The sequence below is a fragment of the Larus michahellis genome, chromosome 3 (genome assembly GCF_964199755.1).
Source record: "Larus michahellis chromosome 3, bLarMic1.1, whole genome shotgun sequence".
Lineage (NCBI taxonomy): Eukaryota > Metazoa > Chordata > Aves > Charadriiformes > Laridae > Larus > Larus michahellis.
In genome coordinates, this window is record NC_133898.1 from 35,513,576 (window position 1) to 35,533,100 (window position 19,525).

The 19,525-nt window shown below is 43.6% G+C and overlaps 2 protein-coding genes across 4 annotated transcripts in view; one reads left to right on the forward strand and one right to left on the reverse strand.

Annotated features, from left to right (window-relative positions):
- Nucleotides 1-10,291: 10,291 nt before the first annotated feature.
- MCFD2 (multiple coagulation factor deficiency 2, ER cargo receptor complex subunit) lies at nt 10,292-14,699 on the reverse strand. The gene is made up of 4 exons (XM_074579672.1): nt 14,541-14,699; nt 13,745-13,893; nt 12,863-13,022; nt 10,292-11,739 (listed from the first exon to the last, which is right to left on the reverse strand). Exons 1-4 carry the CDS (start codon nt 14,697-14,699, stop codon nt 11,608-11,610), a joined length of 600 nt encoding a protein of 199 aa, XP_074435773.1. The 3' UTR covers nt 10,292-11,607.
- Nucleotides 14,700-14,788: 89 nt separating this feature from the next.
- The window catches only part of TTC7A (tetratricopeptide repeat domain 7A), a 176,218-nt gene continuing 171,481 nt past the window's right edge, over nt 14,789-19,525 (forward strand). Inside the window, exons 1-2 of one of the 3 annotated variants that reach the window (XM_074579665.1) lie at nt 14,789-14,889; nt 18,419-18,582. In XM_074579665.1, coding sequence (XP_074435766.1) covers nt 18,433-18,582 — 150 coding nt within the window. In that variant the 5' untranslated portion in view covers nt 14,789-14,889; nt 18,419-18,432. Of the gene's footprint in view, nt 14,890-15,189; nt 15,564-16,005; nt 16,246-18,418; nt 18,583-19,525 lie in introns of those variants that run through there. The other 2 variants (XM_074579662.1, XM_074579663.1) reach the window with 2 other exon arrangements.

A 19,525-nucleotide genomic window follows, 5' to 3' on the forward strand; every position in this document is an offset into this window, starting at 1 on the left:
CTGCTGGAGCAGGACAACCCAGCAGCACAGCAGGGAGTCAAGCCTTCGTGCTGTGGCCATAATATCCCAATTCCCCAGCACAGCTCTGGTGGAGGCAACTGTGCCCTATCCCTTCCAAATCCTGTACCACCATCCCCAATCACCCACACAGATCTCTTCTCTGCTGTGCCTCCTCCCAGTATCAGCTCACCCTTAAGAGTCAAGAGTATGTAAGTTTAAAGCAGCTCAGGAAGTGAAAAGAGAGAGGAGTTGATTAGGGTCTGACTGAGCTAAGAAAGTCTGAGCACCTTGTCTACACTGGGATTAAGTGTTAAGAAATAACTGATCACAAGAATATGAGAAAAATAAATAGGCCATATTCTTCTGAACAGTAGAAATCATCTTTGGGGGCAGTGCCAAAATTAAATGGGATGTGTTGGAAGGTGACCAGTGATAGACTCCCATTTCTACAACCAGTTACCAGATGAGTTCAGAAGCTGTACCTGTCCTGGGAGGAGGTGTTGTAGGATAGCATGTAGTAATCTATCTCAAACTGAGATTTTTCAGAGAGTTTTTTGGCTGGCATTTGGAAATATCCTTGGAAACTTTGCAACCATCTCATTTTGCTTGAATTGGTGTGCACTAACATTTTTATCTGTGGCATTGAAGAAGGAGTTTGGCTTAGGACTAGTTGCCACTGGCTTCCCAAGCATTAGAAAAGCCAAGCTAATAAACGACCTAGTCGAGACAGCAAACCTTACTCCTGTGCCCCTGTGGTTCTATTCCACAGGGGATTATATTCCAGCCCAGGCAGCTGCCAGGGAAGAATGGACCACTATGTCCACCAGAGCTCAGCAAAGCTGTAACCAGCTTTATTTAAAGGCTTTTTTTTTTTTTTTAAACATATGATAGAGCATACTCTGATCTCGGTTACACCAGGTGAAAACATGACATGAGTTGCTGGCCCTGTTCCAGTCCTTTTGTGCCACTGCAGCAACAAAAGGAGTCAGAAAACTGTGCTCGTTGATAAAGCATGGAGAAGTCATTCTGCAAAGGAGTAACTTGGCTTGGCCAGCCCTGTGCCACTGCTGTGCTCCTCATGTTGCCAGCACAGCCAAGCACCTCTGGGAGTGTGGTCACCCCAAAACTGTGGGCTGCTAGCATGGTCCTGGTAGGTCTAAGTTGCATGGCTCTGCAGAGGAGCCCTGTGGCTGCGCTACATTGTGCTGGCAGCCATGGACAAGCTGCATTTGTGCCCCTGTGCCACCCTGATTATAAGCGTGGCCAGGAGCATTGGTTAAAACAGAGGGAAAAACTGGGCAACTTTGTTGACATGGGGCTTTGAATTTGCATAGATAACGATGGACAAGTCAAGTTGGGTTGGAAGGACACTAGCCAGCCACCCTGGGAATTCCTCTTTCTGAAGGTGGATGGTGTAGCTTTTGTGGCACTGCTTTGGATAGCCATGTTGTGCAAACTCCTGACTCTTTAGAGATCCAGTGGACTATCAGACAAAAAAAAAAACCCATATCATATGTCATTCTGGATACATACTTGCTGTGAATGAATACAAGGACCTATTCATCGCTCCTAGTGCTCACATAACTGACAGATTAAATCACTCTCTGGCTGTGAAGATGACAGTGCCCCAACAGCTAACGCTGTCTAACAGTTTCCATTAGAAGGCCTTGTTTCTGACTGCCAGGCTTCAGCTGCTTGAGCTGAAATTTCCCATGCCGTATGGCACCACAAACTGAAGTTTTGTGTGTGGAAGGGTCTGGATGAATAGTCATGGCATTTCCAAGCTCATGTGTCACTGAAAAGTCACTTGAACACAAATTTTCAGAGAGTGACTGTATATTTCTCCTTTCTTGAGGGAGCAGGAAAAACATCTGGAGTTAGATGCTCCCCAGTGGTTGGTGCTCAAGTTGAAGCTGGAGTCACAGCTAAACAGCCTGGGTGCAAGAGGTTCCTTGTCCAAGGCTCTAAACTTGGTAGGCATTCTTGGCAGTTTTAACCTATTCCAAAATGACCAATTTCTTTTGAGGCTGGACTTTGGTCCACTGACATACTTAGTCCCATATTGTAGCCCATGTTGTTGACAGAAGTTGTTTTAAGCAGACTGAGATTACGGTACCAGGGAGCACAATTTGGGAAGATGGCACCTAATGGCCTAAGTTTGAGCACATCTCAGGTTTGGGGTATATATGATGGCTTTTATAGCTCTCCTCTGCTTGCACTTTACCTTCTCCACTGCCATCCACCTTTGGTATTTCTGACCAGAATTGCCTGTCATACAGGATCCAGACCAGTTTTTCAGATCTCCTAACTGGGCCGAGTACCAGGCTGAAGCTGCTAGTTCCTGGAGATGAGTTAGTTTGGCAGCTTTTAGAATTACTTTAATTTGGTCCACTGAAGCAATTTTTTTTCTCTGCATTTTCCAAACATTTCCAGAGGTAAAGAGGACGAGCTTTCAGGCTGAACTGAGTTGTCCCCAGGTGAGGCGGTTTTGTTGGGAAGCCATTTGGTGACCAGAAATAAGTGGCATGGGTGTGGGCCAGGAGTGGGATGGGGATTAGCAGACCTAAAGTAACTTTGAGGATGATAAACTGTTTCTGGGAGTAGTATCGGCAGATGACAGCTCAATTGCACATTGGGTGGAAATGCGCTCTCTGATCTGCAGCCTATATAACCCTTTCCCTACAGATATTTTTATTAGAGTGAGCTTTACAAGCCCCCCTAGAAAGGACCTCTAACTGCCACAGGAATCTGAGAAGGCTTGTGTAGGGTCCCTAGAGAAGTTTTTCCTTAACCATTGTGTAGTCCAGAAAATTTCCAGATCTCAGTAAGAACTCTGTGTGTCCTACGTTTTCCCAAACTGGGCATCAATATGAATTGTAGGAGCTATTGGCTAGGAACTATCTAGAGGCAGACTTTATAACCACCCAGAATATTTTCATTTAACTACCCACACTACTGGACATGCGGGAGATTTAGAGCTCTGACAAACCTGAATTCCCATTAAGCTAGATAGCTTGGGCCCAATAAGTAATGTTATCCCAGTAAGAAAGTGTTCAGGATGGCCTGCAAAAAATATCTGACCATTTAGTGTACTCTGCTTTTATAGAGGGTTTTGCAGTTGTGCTGCATTCTGTAATGGCATTGCCATGGTGTTAGCAGTACCTTAGCTGGCTAGTCTAAAGCTAGTTGGGTATATCAATGCCATGCTGCAATTTTAATAAGGTCTGTGGTAGTCAGAAATTGTCATCATTCTGCACTGCCAACACGGTGTAATACTCTGCACAAATCCTCAAGCCAGACCTTGAGAAATGGATCTGGATCCTATAAATATTTTAATGGGAGGAAGCAAAAATACTTGCGTAACCTGCCAGGTCTTTTTGTCTCATAGGTAGGACTTCATATGGAGGAAGTGGTCTTTTCCCTTGGTGATAATAAAAGCACTTTTATTTTAGCTACAATGGAAAGATCATGCGTTATATAGATCACACTGAACAGTCTTCAGAAAACGGCAGATGTCCTTAAGTTTCCATTTTAAACTTGATTTTATTCCTATTCCTCACTTTGCCAAAATTAGCCCTATACACCTACAACTTCACAGGCATAATCTTATTCTGGGACAGATTTTTTGGAAGAGTTGAAGGAAACTGGTCAAGGTGTTTAAGAGAGATGATGGCTAAAAAAAATGAAATCATCTGCTTGGAGAGTTTCCTAAAGACTTTTTGGCTTGTTATATCCTGAAAATTCATTTGCCTAGAGATTAAAAAAATATTTCAAATCTGTTGGTCTTGGCTAGAAATGGTGCCTTTGAATAGTTTTAGGCTGTCTGGTGACAGAGTTATTTGGTTACTGGAAGTGGTTCCTGCCTCAGTGTGTGCATGTGTGTGTGTTACGTGTTCTTTGGAGATCTTAACTTCGCTAGTCAGTGCCAAGGCACTCATAAATTTATGGTGGCGTATGTAAGGTTTCTAAACAACCCTGTATGTATCCTAAACAGGCATGTTCCTTCTCTGAGACTAGTCCTATCTGCATGTACTCCTGCCTAAAATCCTCCCCCGTATGTTTCCTGACCCTCCATTGCAATCCCTGCTGACGCTGACAGCATGGCTTTTACAGTCCCTTCTGCACAGTCCCTGGAGACCTCTCCCAAAGGGAACATCACTCAAATCTCATTCTACTCATCCCAGTGCTCTTTCCTGGGTCAAAAAAAGATCATACCTGCCATGATTTGTGCCAATATGTCTGTCTCCAATGGCTGCGAGCCACACGTGATGAGACTTAAGTCAGTATTATTTTTCAGCATATATGTTCTGTCGCTTATTTCTGGTTTTATGAAAAAATAAGTTCTGAGGCATAATGTTACTATTCTTAAAGAAGATTTGTTTCAAAATATGTGCTTAGGGCTTTCTCGTAATTGGGTCATTTTTAAAGTCAGTTCTTGAAGTGTGACCAAAACCAGAGGCAAACAGATTCGTTAGACAATTTTCAGTGTCTCTCAGTTTAAGTAAGAAGAATGTGACATCTGGAAATGTTATAGTTGTGCTATACCACCGCATTAATGCAGTCTCCTGGGATTGCTACTTACCCCCTGCACCATCCCCTTAGCTTGTACTGAAGGTTAGAGTGCAGCAACAGTAAAGTCTGCCCAGCATGTACCAGTGACCATGGAGCATTGCCTATGTCCCGTGAGTCCTTGTTTTTAGCTAATAGTATTGGCAGGCTTTAACATTTAAACCTTGATCTCGCTGAGCTCCTGACTTCGGTCGGTTTTGCTGTTGTTGAAGTCAAGTCCCTGACCTACAGATTGCTAGAGCCTGTGCATGTATTTGGGAGAAGTATGACACCATGCTTTCTCTGTTTATTATTCCATCAGCATCTGCTCTTGGACACTATTTGAAGCAAGCTCTTGGGCTAGACGGACCTTTGTTTTGACTCAGTGTGGATGCTCTTGCACTCTATGCTCAGTGTCAACAAAAATAGCTGACTATTTGCTGAAAACAGGGCTAGGAATTCACTTAGTCAGATTAAAGACTTAACAGTCTTTTCTGCTGTTGCTCTTTTTTGTGAAGAAGCTTTGGTAGCTCTGTGCTCCAGAGCTAGGACTTGATTCCTGAGCAAAGCATCATCTGGGGGTCAGAGATATGTTTTTTTCCCCCTGTTCTGATTCGAAGCGTTCACTTGTGGCTCTTGACAATCTCATTTTGAACATGCTCAGTAAAAACTTGGTCAGATTTTGCACTTAGGTGCTGTTGACATTGAGCGTACCCTGACAGGACTGAGGCGGCCAGCGGTGGCTGCAGACTGCTCCGCCACACAGCACAGGAACTGAGTGCAGCAGGACTGTCCAAATGGACATTGTCTTCTAGGACCAAAGAACTACCTGACTGAAAAGCAGAAGTGACGAACAAGTTTTCAGGGGTTTTCAAGAGGGAAAATGAGTTATGGTGGTAAGAAGATGAGATGTAAAATTGACATCTAGATGGATTAGGGGAAAGCTGGAATATGGCTGGCTCTGTAAGAGTCTACAGAGATGATAAGGAGAAGAGGCAAGGCTTACAGCAGTGTGAGAGGAGGATGGTCTGTGATCTTGGAGGACTTCTGAGACACAGAGTTGAGCATAGGCTTCCTGTATTCAGTTCTGGTGTTCGGCTCTCAGCTGTGGAACCCACCATAAGGGACTTCTGATAGAAGTCCACATGGATGTTGAGAGTCACAGAGTCACTGAGAGACAGGCTTTCACTGGAGGGGGTCTGGAGAAGTTATTAACTCCACCTTTCTATCCCAAGACCAATTTACAATCACATCACCCCACGCTACACTGTCTTATTACTGATATTGAAGTTTTGTCCAATGTCTAATCTAAATCTCCCAAGCTGTTTGGTTTGTGCTTCTTTATGTTTTATTCTTCCTGATCTTTCCACCAAGAACATATTATTTCCTTATTCTTTGCAACAGCTTTTTAGTTGAAGACTACTAACCTTCCTTCTTCTCAGCTGTTACTTCTTCATCAAAAACCCCCCACTTTTCTTGCAATTTTCTCTCATGTTTTCTGGACCTCTGTCCATTTTTGCTGATCTTCTCTGGCCTCTTGCCAACTAGTTCATATCTTTCTTGAAGTGCAGTGCTCTAAACAGGACATGGTACTCCAGGTGAATCTTTAACAGTGGGGATCAGCCCACATGGACTATTTCAGCAATCTTTAAGACCCTTTAGACATCCCAATGTGAGGGCTTTGCCATTCATGTTCAGTTTGTTCCACCATAATCCCTGGATTTTTCTCTTGTGAACTGGTACCTAGACACTTATGCAGGTACAAATGATTTTTTCTGTGTAAGTATGGTATTTTGCACCATGGCATTCCATCCATTTTAGATGACTTCTCTAAATATATCAAGAAAATTTTAAATTCTGATCTTTTAGCATCTCTAACATCTGCAGTCCTTCCCTGCTCCATATGAAAGTTTAATAATCATACTTCACATTTCACCTTCTATGCCTTCAATGAAAACATCAAATAAAACTTGATACGGGACCAAGGCCCACGTAATTCCTTGCAAAATGTGTATTTTGATAGGTTACGATGAAATTACCCTGTGGATACAGTTATCCAACCAGACTTGACCTCCTGCCCCTTCCCACAGCAGTTTCACTAAGATCACAGTTCAATGCCCTGTTCATGAGGATATTATAGGAAGTACTGCTAAAGGCCTTGCAAAAAACTAAATAAAATAAATAAATTCAAGCTATATGACATCTCCAGCCATTACTTCACCCTGCCTTTAAGACTCATAGAGTTGCTCAGACAACGGGAAAACATCTAACTTAACTGGTTACTCTCTAAGCAGGGTTTTTATTTTAGGCTGAAATTTTACTCCCTTTCCAGGCAATAATTGCACTGTCTGCTTGGTGTTGACCTTTTTAGTAAAGATTGGTGAAAAAGAGAGAAAAAGAGGACATTAAACTCTTCGGCTTCCTTAATGTCCTCTTTTGATAGCACCCCATTTTTGAGCAGTGATCCAAACTTCCCTTTGTTTTTCTTACAGCCTTACCTGTAAAATTTCTTTTACTTTTGGTAAGTTTTGCTAATTGCACCTTGTGCAGTTTGTCTTTACTAACTGTATACACCCCCAGCCCCCGCCACGAACGGAGTATTTTGCTGCCTTGTCAACCTACTTTCTACTTTACAGATATCTCTCTCTCTCATGTTTGCAGTCAATTAAAAGGTTGTGAATTAGCTGACTTCTGCTGAATTTCCTCACTTTTGTCCAAACTGGCATAGGTTGCACTTGGTTTCTTATTAGCATTTCTTGGAGGAACTGACAGCTCTCCGTAATTTGTTTTTTCCCTTAGATTTCCCTCTTATGAGATCTTCCCTACCCATTCTCTGAGTTTATTGACATCTGCCTCCTTGAAATCTAGTGCTGTCAGTCACTCGGTTGGATCAAGTGGCAGAAGTTGACACTACGTTCGCTGCAGTATTGATTTCTTGTAAAATGTCATATCTGGCAGTAGACTTTGAGTCATATGTTACACTGCCCTCTACCTACGTGTAAAAGTGCTGCTCACCTGAGGAAGGTAGTGATGATTGTGTTACGTATTACCCTTAAGATTTAGGCTGCTGTTCAGAATTTACCATGAAGAACAGGAAGAAAAATGCAACTTTAGAGAAACCTTCTGTAAGGCATTAATATCTACCCTGATAATGGGTCTCACTCAATGTGGACAGAGGATCTGTGGCTGATGAAATGTTTAGCACACAAATTCTTTGTGATAATAAATAATCCAGACTAAGGTATGCAATGCTCTTTGCTCTAATTTGTTTAGTAAAAGCTTGTGACATTATGCAGCTGTTTCATAGTGCAGTGGGCAGGCAGTGAGACTGTAATGGGGGAGAGGGAGAAAAAAGCAGTAAGCTTCACCTTAAGCAAAACGGCTGATCAGGCCACACTGGACCTATGCCTTGTAAGAACAGTGACAGGAGCTCTTACTGACATCTAATGCAAACCCAGTAAGACTCCAGGTCCTACTAAAACCCACTAATGTTCTTTAATGTTGGTTGAGACCACTGCAGACTCCTCATGGACCCTCTCATAGGTCAACTAGAGATGGTCAAGAAGTCAGGCCAAGCCTGGTGCTTATATTAGAAAGCCTTCCTGTTAACACAATTATTTTTATTGACAATATTACAATGCAAGTTTCTTTACTATATCACTTCCACGCGATTTGGATTCCTTAAACAATGAAAATTAATTATCAGTAACCAGTCCCAGCTAAGGTCAATTTTTACGAGAGGTGTAAACTAATGAAAGTGCGGGCATCATACTGGCCATGTGGTGCCGGAAGACAGAGGAGCAACCTTGCCTATCATCAGAGTAGTGGCGATGGCTCAGAGAAATCCAGGTGGTTGAATCACTCCGAGTTACAGACCGCAGGGAACGAATGAGCAGTGTCAACACGCTATCTAGTGGCTGTAGCGATTATGACATCGTGCCTAAATTGCTGTTTTGCCACTTGTGAACTGTAGTATTAAAAAAATACTTTAGATGAAATCAGGATTTGTAAGTCTGTAACCATTCCTTAATGAATCTAAGACATTTTGAGGTTATAGATGATTATCTAAAAAAAAAACAAACCCAAAAGGTAGTAAAGTCCGTGTGAATGTGCAGACAAAACTGGGAAGTTCTAGGCAGTCATTCTTGTCATTAACAGCATGCCGACCGGCACTGGACAGGCAGTTGAGGTTTTTCTCCTCCATATACAGACTATGTTCTAGATCAACTAATAAAAGAAAACCCCAAACACTCAGTTTAGGAGTGTTCAAAAACTTTTGTAAGTATTTTCTTTAGCTGCTAGATTATGCGATACTTTGTGAGGTAAAAGCAGATAATCTAGATACGTTAAACTGGGCATACAGTATACAGTAATGCAAGGCCAGATGTGTTCTCCTCTAATGGGGAAAACTAATCCCCATCCCTTGAGATCATAGACTAGGAAGGGGTGAAGATCACACGCAACAGCATTCTCTCGGTTTTCTATTTCTGCCAGGGCTGTGAATGACCTTCCGTAAATCATGCACCCCTACGGCTTCATTATTTACCTGTGAAATGGGGATAGTACTGTTCTACGGAAGCTAAAACAGCTTTATAGTTGGTTACTTCTGTTGTAAAGGCTGTATTTTCTATATTATATATATGTGAAATAGAAAATACTATATGTATGTATGACCCGTACCGGCATATTTAGGGTACTGCATGAGCTACAACTAGCTCACAAATTAGGTATATTTAAAAAAAAAAAGGTCTGGCTCACCATTGCTCTCAGCAATTTTGCACTTTTCTACTTAATAACTGAGAAAGCTCCCTAGACAGCTGTTAAACCATTTATTTTTAAGTGCACTTAATTAAGTATGTGTATTTGTTTTAGGAGGCTGAGTAAAGACATGATGATGCAGGTTTCAGCTTGGGTAGCATTTCTTGAACTATTCTTTCTAGGAAAGCAAAATTTTGTTTTGATCTTTCTTCATGCATCATGAAATCAAAGGTGCTAATTTTGTTCTCCGTTTTTGGTAAATCATTTTTCTATTAATACATACTTCTGAATCGTTAAAAACAAGTTTAAAATAGTTGGTAAACAATGTTTGCATTACCTGCATTTATCGTAATTATTTCTGATACAAAGCTTCTATGGTACGTGTCTTTTGCCACATACAATAGCAATTAATGTATATACATATAACCATAATATATGTATATAAATGTGCCCCAGGGGTGGTTGCTGAACTAAGTTTACAAACTGTGTTTAATAAGAAAACTATGATTTTTAAGAGCAGTACACAAAAGTCAGTTTCTTGGTCTTGCTCTTTCATCCCAAACAAATCCAAAACTCAGAAGCTTATGCAATAAGCGTATAGGAGTTGGCAGGTTTACAGGCAACCTGCTTTAAATGCTCAGAGCTGAGGAGTTTAACCTCTTCTCCTCTCCCACCCACAAGCATTTTCTACCCTTTCTTCTGATTCAACATTCACTCCAGATAAACTACCCTCAAAAGGGATATTTAAAAAATGCTTTAACTGAAAGAAGAACTTCCTTTTAAGATCATGGCTAGTGACAGAGATGGGCTTAAAAATACATCAGAAAATTAGGTATGTTTCTCACTAGGACTTCCTGCCTCATGCGCCTAGCTCCAGAGGGCATGAACCCCGATTTATTTTTATTGCTTGTACAACCAGCACAATCCTGGCCACAACGGTATCAAAATAAATAATTAGCACAAGAAAGGAGTCCGACACTCAGGATTCATTGCACAAACATTTAAAGAGAGGAAATAATTTCTTTTACAAATGTGTTTCTCTCGTATAAGAATAATTTTGTACAGAAAATAGCTCTTTATACATTTTACAGAAATATGCTAACATTTAGATTCTCTATTAATGGATAATGATTGAATGCAATTTAAGATTCAGTGATGTTTTAGAGTCACCAAATACCAATAACACAGCAATACATCACTTCTCTAATAGCCTTAAACTGCTTAACTTATCAAGTATTAAGTCAAGCCAGTGAAAACATTCCTAGAACCATGTTAATTTGCAAACACTCGAGTATCTTGAAACTGGTAGTTATGAAATACCTCCTGAAGGTAATACCGTAATTTAAGTGTCAAGGAATATGAACTTAAACCTTAACAAGGCAGCATTAATTGCTCACTTAGATTATCCTGCTGGCTAATACTGTAAAAACCAAATTGAACATAAGCTTTTATATTAAACTGGTTTACTGTTAATGTGACCTTCAAAACGAGATAGCAGAAGCTACTCGAATAAATGCTATACAGCATTAATACAACACATAAATGTAATAAAAATACTTTCATTTCCTTAAGAAAACACCATGGAAGGTAGAGGAAAAAAAATCACTAAATTAAGATATAAAAGTAAATCTGTGAAGGACAAGAAGGACTTGAACACCACATGTATATATATTTATATGTAACATGTAAGCGTATGCTAGGAAGTACGCATATTGAAAAATAGTCAGTTCCTTCAAAGACTGTGTTAAAGTCCATACGGTATCACGTGGACCTCACAGACAAACCACATATAAATGCTCTTCCTCTAAATAGCTGTTTCAAGCACCTGTACTTACATGCAAATTTCCATTGAAATTAGTGGGAAGGAAAGGACATTTATCCTTGAAATACAACTATATGCAGTAATCTTTTCTTGCTTTCTAGGTATTTTACAAGTTTAAGTAGAAGATGTAAGCAAACAAGTACTATATAACTCAATGAGAGAAAAACTGAAATTTAGATTGTCTGTGATCTATTTAGTATTAATACACAGCTACTTAAGAGTTGGCCGGCTGTACCCCATGTGAGTACTGTTGATGCTTCCATGCTTCAAGATTCAAATGTGTAGCTACATTTAGTCAAACATGGCTCTTACTCTGAGTTAGCCGATCTCTTAACACATACAACTTTCAAATAAATTCAGCTGGAACTGGTACACCTCTCCTTCTCACAGCAGAGGTTCATATGAGACAGTAACGAATCACATTATACTGGTTCACATTTCCACGTAGTTAGAAGGAGAAACAAGCCCCCTGCAAAACCTTATTCCAGTGATTTTGCAAATTCTGCATAGTCAATGTATCCGTCATTGTTCTTATCGTCATCTCTTAAGACATCATCTATTAGACTAATTAGCTCTTCTTCTTTCATTGCCTGGGTATGTTCACCACCTTCCTACAGAAACAAAACCACATTGAACAGTTTAGCAGTGTTTCCCACCTAGTGGCACATATGATAGATTACTGGCAACTAATTTTTTTGTTAAGCTATTCATGTTTGGTGCCTAATCTGGCACTGAGTTTTACGTAATCGCTTATACCAATACAAGCAACTTTCACCAAGTGCAAGCTATGAAGTCCAAGTTCCCTGGACTTCAGAACAAGCACTCTTGTATCCCGTTAATATTCTTAGCCAAAAGATCTAAAAGCTGAATAGCACAGTGTATAACAATGGATAGTAATCTAACAGATGTATTTTTAATTTGGATCTTGATATAGTATAGACACGACAGTTTCTAATACAGTACAGAAACATATTCCTGTGTGTCAGAACTTGCAAAATGCAAAGCTTGACATTAGTAACACTCCTTACGAGCAAAGGGGAATACAAAGAGGTACCTCTGCACAAGAAACAGCAAGCCACTATTCTGTTCTCGGCTAGGTATTTTTTGCCACAGGTGTATGCACCTATTCTGAATTGTAACTTCCAAAAGGTCAGTACAGGACAATGTATTAGTATTGTCTTCCTAATGATTGTATCTTCCTACTACGTCCCTCCTAGTTGGAAACAGAATTTGTGTTCAGAAAAAGGCAGGCTGTGACAGGTTCTTGTAACACTAATTTTGAGCAAGAGGTCTTGTACCGTTTGTGCATCCATGGCAGTAACAGTTTGGAGTTGAAAACCACAGCCTTAGAACCTCAAATAGCATCATAACACATGCTATTTCTATAAACCCTCAAAAGCATTATCTCATTTTGGATAATTTTCCTTTGTCCCCATCCCTGCCTACCGAAGTATCCTCTCTTGACAAATCACTTTCACTCTATGGTCCTCCCTCACTCCGTTTAAACTACAACGGAGACTTCTTGAAAATGGCAATGTGACATAAAAAGCTGTAATAAAGCTAGCACATTCATAAACCAAACCAAAACTATGAGGGGGGAAAATAATCTCATTTTCAGGCAAAATTGTAACTGCACTGAAGGTATGTTGTAACTGTTCCGTTCTATTGTAAGTGGCTTTTAGAGAGTCAGAACTGTTTCCAACCACACATGCCCTGTTACATAATTCCACCTACCTCTTTGTGGACGTGTGATATAGCAGTAGCAAGCTCTAATCCGTCTAACAAATTATTGCCATCATAATCATGCATTTTGAAGTAATGAAGCTGCAACTCTTGTGGAGACATCTCAGATTCTGGTTTCTCAATAACACCTTCCAAATGTTCCATGATGTGGCTAAGAAAAAAAAAATAAACAAAACCCAGAACATGTCTGTCAGTTAATATTTAATGCTCTGTTTACATCAAATTTAGTCTTTGATCAGACAGTCAAGCACACATGAAGTATTGTATCTCTAAAAGCACCCTGGAGAACCAGGACAACGGAAAGCTACAGTTTGATACTAAGGTGAAGGGGGTACAAAGGTTGTTTGTTACAGTGGCCTCTAACACCTTCGATAGCTATTTCTGCTTCTTCTGGCCTACTTAGTAAGTTATCAAAACAACTGAAGCAGTGCCCTAAATCTCCTTCTGGCTGTCTTCCAAAGCACAGGAATTGGAGGAAGATCTTTCCCAGTGTACTCCCATGAAGTATTCTAGGGAGTTTTATTTGCTGCTACCACTGTTTTTTCTGTATGAAGCAGCAAATGAGAAAAACCCCTCTCCCTCTACCTGTTCTGAGTATGATTTTGTCTAACATATGTTGATCTAAGTAAGCAGGATTCCTATAAGTAATTCTTTATAGTATAAGCAGGACTAAATGCTCCACAGACATCTCTAGGTCTCATATCTCTACAAATATATCGAGCAATCATGTCTCATATCTGACTCTAGCTAGTCGTACAACACCCTGAGAAAAGAGGGTGTCCCAGGCTTAAGTCCAACTCACGCAACAAGACTTAAGAGATAAGAAAATCATTAAGAAGTAAAGTTTACATTTTTAGAACATGAAACACATACTCTTTATCTTGTACCAAGTTCTTATCAAGGCGAATATTTGCATGTTGACTCTCTCCTCCGTGTTCCTCAGCTAGGGCAGAGATGAAGAACGCGGCCAGAAAGCAGAACAGCAAATGCATTCTAAAAACCCTTTGGGCCATCATGATATCCTGCAAAAAGGAAAACATTCCCCCCAAAAAAAACCAGATGAAAAAAGCAATCTACTTTCAGCAGATTTACAGAGTACTTAGAAATAACCCCACTAAGTTCTATAGCAGAAGAACTTGTTTCATTTCAGGCCTTTGGCAAGCAGAACGCAATGAGCTACAATCTTCTGAGGGTCCCCATGTCAAGAAAACATGCAGTAATTTTCAGAGAATTACTTTCTTTTTTTAAAATTCACATAGCGAATGAGCACCCTTTAGCCACGCTCAGGACTTTATACTGCTTCCAGCCAGGCAGCCACGCCAGCCTCATGCAGACTGGCCCCACGGCTGGGGCAGTAACGGTCCCTTAGGGTACCACGGCGGCCACGTCCCATTAGTGGATCTATCAGGACTGCACGCCCTAAATAATATACAACTTTAAAAAAGCCAGGGTCGTTGCAGCGCTCGCGTGGCAGGCAAGTGACACGCTCAAGCCCTTCAGGAGGCCGGTTTTCCTCCCGGCCCCGGAGTGCGGCCGGTTCGGCGGGGAGCGGCGCCGGAGACCCTGACAGCTGGCACCGGGCTCTCCGCCCGCCCGGCCCCCCACCCTCCCCTCGCCGCGGCTGCCGGGTCGGGCAGAGAGGCCCCGCCACCCCCGCCCGGCTACGCACCCTGCGGCGGATGGCTGCTGCCGTCGCCGTCCCTCCGGCGGGCTCCAGCAGAGGGGCAGGTGGCGTCGCACTCGGGGCAGGCCGGCCACCATCCCCAGCCTCACCTCTGACCCCACGCACCCGCCGCGCGCGCCGGCCCCGCCCCCTCTGCCCCCTCATTGGCTGCGCCGCTGCGGGAATTCCACGTGGAGCCCTCGCGGAGGGGACAGGTGGAGCGCCCCGCCCACCGAGGGGCGGTGCCACCGCGGCGCCCCTTCACCCCGCGGCCGCCCCCCGGCACCGGGCAGCTGCCGGCGAGGAGAACCCCTTCCCGCCGCAGAAGGACGCACCGAGCTGGTCCTGCGGAGCAGTAAGGGCGGAGCCGAGAGCAAGCGGGACGGTGGAAAGGGGCGGTGTGTGCCCGCTGACAGGGCTGTCCCCGGCCGACCCTGCACGGCGCCTCCCCACAGCCCCTTCCACCAGCGGCGCTTTCCCCGCCCCGCTGCTCCTTCGGGAACGGCGGCGTCCCGTGGCCGTTACCCTCTGTCGATTAAACTGTTCCCTCGGCTTCTCCCCCTCACCAACGGCCGAGGGCCTCGTTACTGTTACGCGCGGCGCCTAAACAGCGGCTGCCTTCGCCTCTGGAGGTTTTAACCCCCCGCGCAAGCCCCAGCCCGGGGAAGCGGTGCGAGCTTTCGGTTCCCGAGGGGCGGCCGCGAAGGCGCCGCCGTCCCCGGCCGCAGGGCTGGGGCAGGGTGTCACCCCTCCGGGGCCGCCCGGAACCGCGGCCACGCACGGGCTCCGGTGGTTACCGCCGGGGACTCCCCGCCGGGCGGAGCGGGCGTGGCGGGGCGGGCCCGGCCCGGCGCGGCGCTAAGATGGCGGCCAAGTCCTCGCACTCCCACGTGAAGCTGGAAGGGGAGATCGAGCGGTGCCGGGCGGAGGGGCACTGGGGGCAGCTCCAGCACCTGGCCCGGCAGCTCCTGCCGCCGGTGCGGCCCCCGCGTAAAGCGGCGGCGGCGGCGCGGGGGGCGCAGGACGCGGGTAAGCGGCGGGCGGGGCGGGGCAGGGCAGGGCGGCCGCCGTTACCGGACCGCCCGGGCGGGGGGCGGTGGCGGCGGCTTGTCGTTCCGTGCCACCTTCCGGGGCTCGGCAGCCCAGTCCCGGTGGGCTGGCGTGGGCGGGAGCTGCGGCTGCCCCGGTCTGCCAGGGTGTCGCCCGGTGCCCCCCGGCCCCGCGGCAAGAGGGAGGGAGGGAGGGAGGGAGGGATGGCGAGAGGAGGCGGCGGGAGCCCGGGAGACGGCGTTCAGGAAGAAAAACCTCTGCGCTTCCTCTTAGTGTCACCGCTTCCCAGCCGGTCGGGCCGCGGGGGACGTGCCCTGCGCGGGGCTGTCCGCGGGAGCCGGGAGCAGCAGCGGCGCCCGCTCGGTGGCTTCCGAGCGTTGGGGATGTTGCCCTGGGCTCGATGAGCACCTGGACGCGGGTGGCGGCGGAGCTCGGTGCCTAGCTTTTCATTTAACGAGCTCGGCTGGGCTGTGGCCAGGCAACCGACCGACCGAAAAATCCCGTGTTTGGAAATGTCTCTTCAGATTCTCGATATGTGTGATCCTGATTCCCTCTTGCCCTCTCCCCACCGTGTTCTGGATGCCCCTAAGTTATCTCCCTACACTTCTGAAGGGGACTGCTTTATTTAAAGGCTTAGGCTCATCCAAATATTCCTTCACCTGTAAGACAGGTTTCATAAATAGCAAATGTATTCTTACCTTTTTTTTTTTTTTTCCCTGTTATAGCATGCTACTTTCCTTCTTTTTAAATGAAATCGCTTGTAAGAAGTGAGGCAGCCTAACTTAGAAATATAAAATTCTGTGTCTGTAGTCAGCAGCAGTAAGCTGTGAAGAGGACCTGATCCTAGACACTGCACTGGTACAAGAATCATAGAATGGTTTGGGTTGGAAGGGACCTTAAAGATCATCCAGTTCCACCCCCCCTGCCCCCCACGGGCAGGGACACCTCCCACTAGACCAGGCTGCTCAAAGCCCCATCCAGCCTGGCCTTGAACACTTCGAGTTCTGCCGCTGAAGTCAGAGGAGCTATTTCTATGAATAAATTCGCTTCTTTAGAGGAGCGTTTTTAGGATGTGGCCTTAGAGTAATTGAAGCTTGCCGGAGTGCATAAACTTCACAGTGGGAAAGCATGGTGGGGGGAGATGTTGGTAGTTTAATACATGTTTGTTTACAAGGCTTTCCAAGTGTATACGTGATGCAGATTGAACCCTGTGTTGAGAACCACACGGCCAAACTTTGAACTTTAGTCAGGTTTCAGCAGCGCTTCCCAGGTGCAGAGATCATCATGCAGTTTGGGGGCATTAATAGTTCAAGAGTTCACATTAGTTTGTTACTTTGTAATTAAGAGGCATAACAACAGTATGATTGCTGTAAAAACATTTGTTAATTTGCTGCTATGTCATCATAACTTGCTAGTTATGAAAGAGTAATGCTTTATTAGTGCTACAGAACTTTTCTTCCAGCAAGGGACTAGCTACAGTTTTGTGTTTCTAGAAACAATAGTGTCTCTGGATGGGATTTTTTAATAGTAGTATTTGCTTTGAGAGATTGTGTATATTTATTTCTTAATTGTATATGGTTTTATGTAATTCCTTAAGCTTGGTTAAGAGATCAGTGACTACCCAAAAGCTCTTTGGTGTTGCGTAGAAGTGATTGCATGCAAGGATGGGGGGAAAATGCACTTGAACATTTACACTACCCGTTTTATGTACATATACTTTGTTCGTGCAAGTTAGTTGTAGAGCTGCAATTGAGCAGGAAGAACTGTGGTTATAATCCGATATGCAGCTGAACACTTAAGCCAGAACAACAAAAAAATAGGAAACAAAAACCCCTCACAAGTCGATTATTAATGCTGTATGTAGTAAGTGAGGATAAGTTGTCCCATGGATTGAAAATATAGAAATAGGTACACTATCGTGTTTCCTGCATTCTAGAATTTCAGACTTTGAAATGTGAAGTATATAGGAAATGTTGGCCTTGGCTCTTTGGTTTACAAAGATTTTCTTACCCTGTCTGACTCGCTAGTCAGCTGATTGAGGTGCTACTTTTATGAATAAATATATTGCAGAACTGGACCTGTCATGCAAGAACTCCAAGTACACTGGCAGATGAAACTTTTTTCTTTTTTTTTTTTCAGTGTATAATTGCAACATCGCATGATGTTTCACACCATATCCAGTGCTACTACCTATGTTTCTTTTCTGTTTCTTTTCTTTGTGGAACTCTGAACAGGAATGGATTTTAATGTACAAAGAATTTTATGCGGCATATTAGTTATGTCACTGGATCAAGCCTTCTGTGTCTTTAGTAATGGATGTGTAGAATGTGTCTAAATTCTCTATTTTCTTTTTTTCTGTGAACTTTCATGAAAATCTTAAAAGTTTCTGATGTGATTACTGTTCTGCAGTGAAATTCATAGCTTATCTGTAGTCCGAAGCATGCATTTCATGCTTATACATTTGTAAATCTAAAGCATGCACTTAAATATTTACGAAGATTGGTCTTATACTTTTGAAAGTGAGTTTTGTGATAAGAATTCTTAAGTGTTATATTAGTGACAACACAAGAATGAACAGTGCTGTCCAAATGAAAGGATTCACTAGGCAAAATCTTCAAGTTAAAAGGAAATGTCACTTGTTTTTTTCATAGGAAACGCACTGTTTCCAATAGCTAGAAGTCAATGAAACTTTTTTCTCCATGCTAGTTCTTCCTTACTCCCTCATTTGGGTTACGTTTGTGCGTCTCAAAGGTGTGTTGTTTTGTTTTTTTAATGCTATTTATCAGCAGTACGGTACTAAGTGATGTTTCTTGTTGGTTGGTATGTGCTTTCAGAGGATTACGGGAGTATGCTGCTTGCAGAGGCTCTCCTGGAAGAATGTTTGAAGGAAAATTTTGCCAAAGTGAAGGACTCCATTCCACTGACAGAGAAGAATGAGCCAAAACTGAGTGAAGCTAAACAGTATCTTACCAATATCTTAAGCAGAGGAAAGCTACGAGTAAGTGGACTCTGTTGTTGTAATTTCTTCCAACTGGATGCTTCTTTCATATGATTGTTAGTCTGTTACAAGGTGTTGGTGTTGCCTGTGTTCCTGTTTGTATAGTGTTGTATTGTAGGCATTAACTAATGGACTGGTAATTCAGCACCCCTTTGCAGTGTCTTCTGCTGGGAGACTTGCTTTTTCGTATGCAAACAAATTATGTGCTACAAGTACATATCCTGTGTATTTTTTTTTATTAGAAAGATGCAGGATAAATAGTTAGGAATTCTCTGGGGTGGTGGGGCATGGCCGCATAATGGTGCTGTCAGCCTAGCAAGCGGAGTGATCTACTGCTGCTCCCGGTCTGAGGGAATTGTGTACACCTAGTCATCTCCAGATCGGAGGTAAAATGTGCCACAAGCTGCTGTCAGGCACTTAAGATCGTGGTTTGAGTTCAGGATTACAGCCTTGCCTTGCTTTCAGGTCTCTGCCAGAGAAGTTATGCAAAGTTATGCTTTTATTTTATTTTGTGGTCTGGGTCAACTCAGCTGCAGAGCTTTAGGAGTGTTTGAAGACTCTGCGTGGATGGCTGATGCTGTATAGGTGTCCTTGGACACACAGTTGCATAACTGGCTTTAAAAAGATGATCAATTGCAATAGTCTGTTCTAGACTTGTATTCCTTTTGGTCCTGAAACTTACAGGCTAGTTAGCTTGGAAGTGTATGTTATACTTTTATCATGTTAATTTCCAGGGAGCAAGTGTGCAGTGGCTTTTCTGGGGGGGGTTCCGTGTTCTTAACTTCTTGAAAGTCAGTGTATGTAAAAAGTAAAAAGGAGGAGGGAAGGAAGGGGAGTCGATCCAACCCTCTTTCTTTATCGTTTAGCCCCAAACCATCCAGAACCACTGAATCCTTTCAGGTTCTGGTGCTAATTTGGCTGCATGAATTGCCGTTACTGTTTG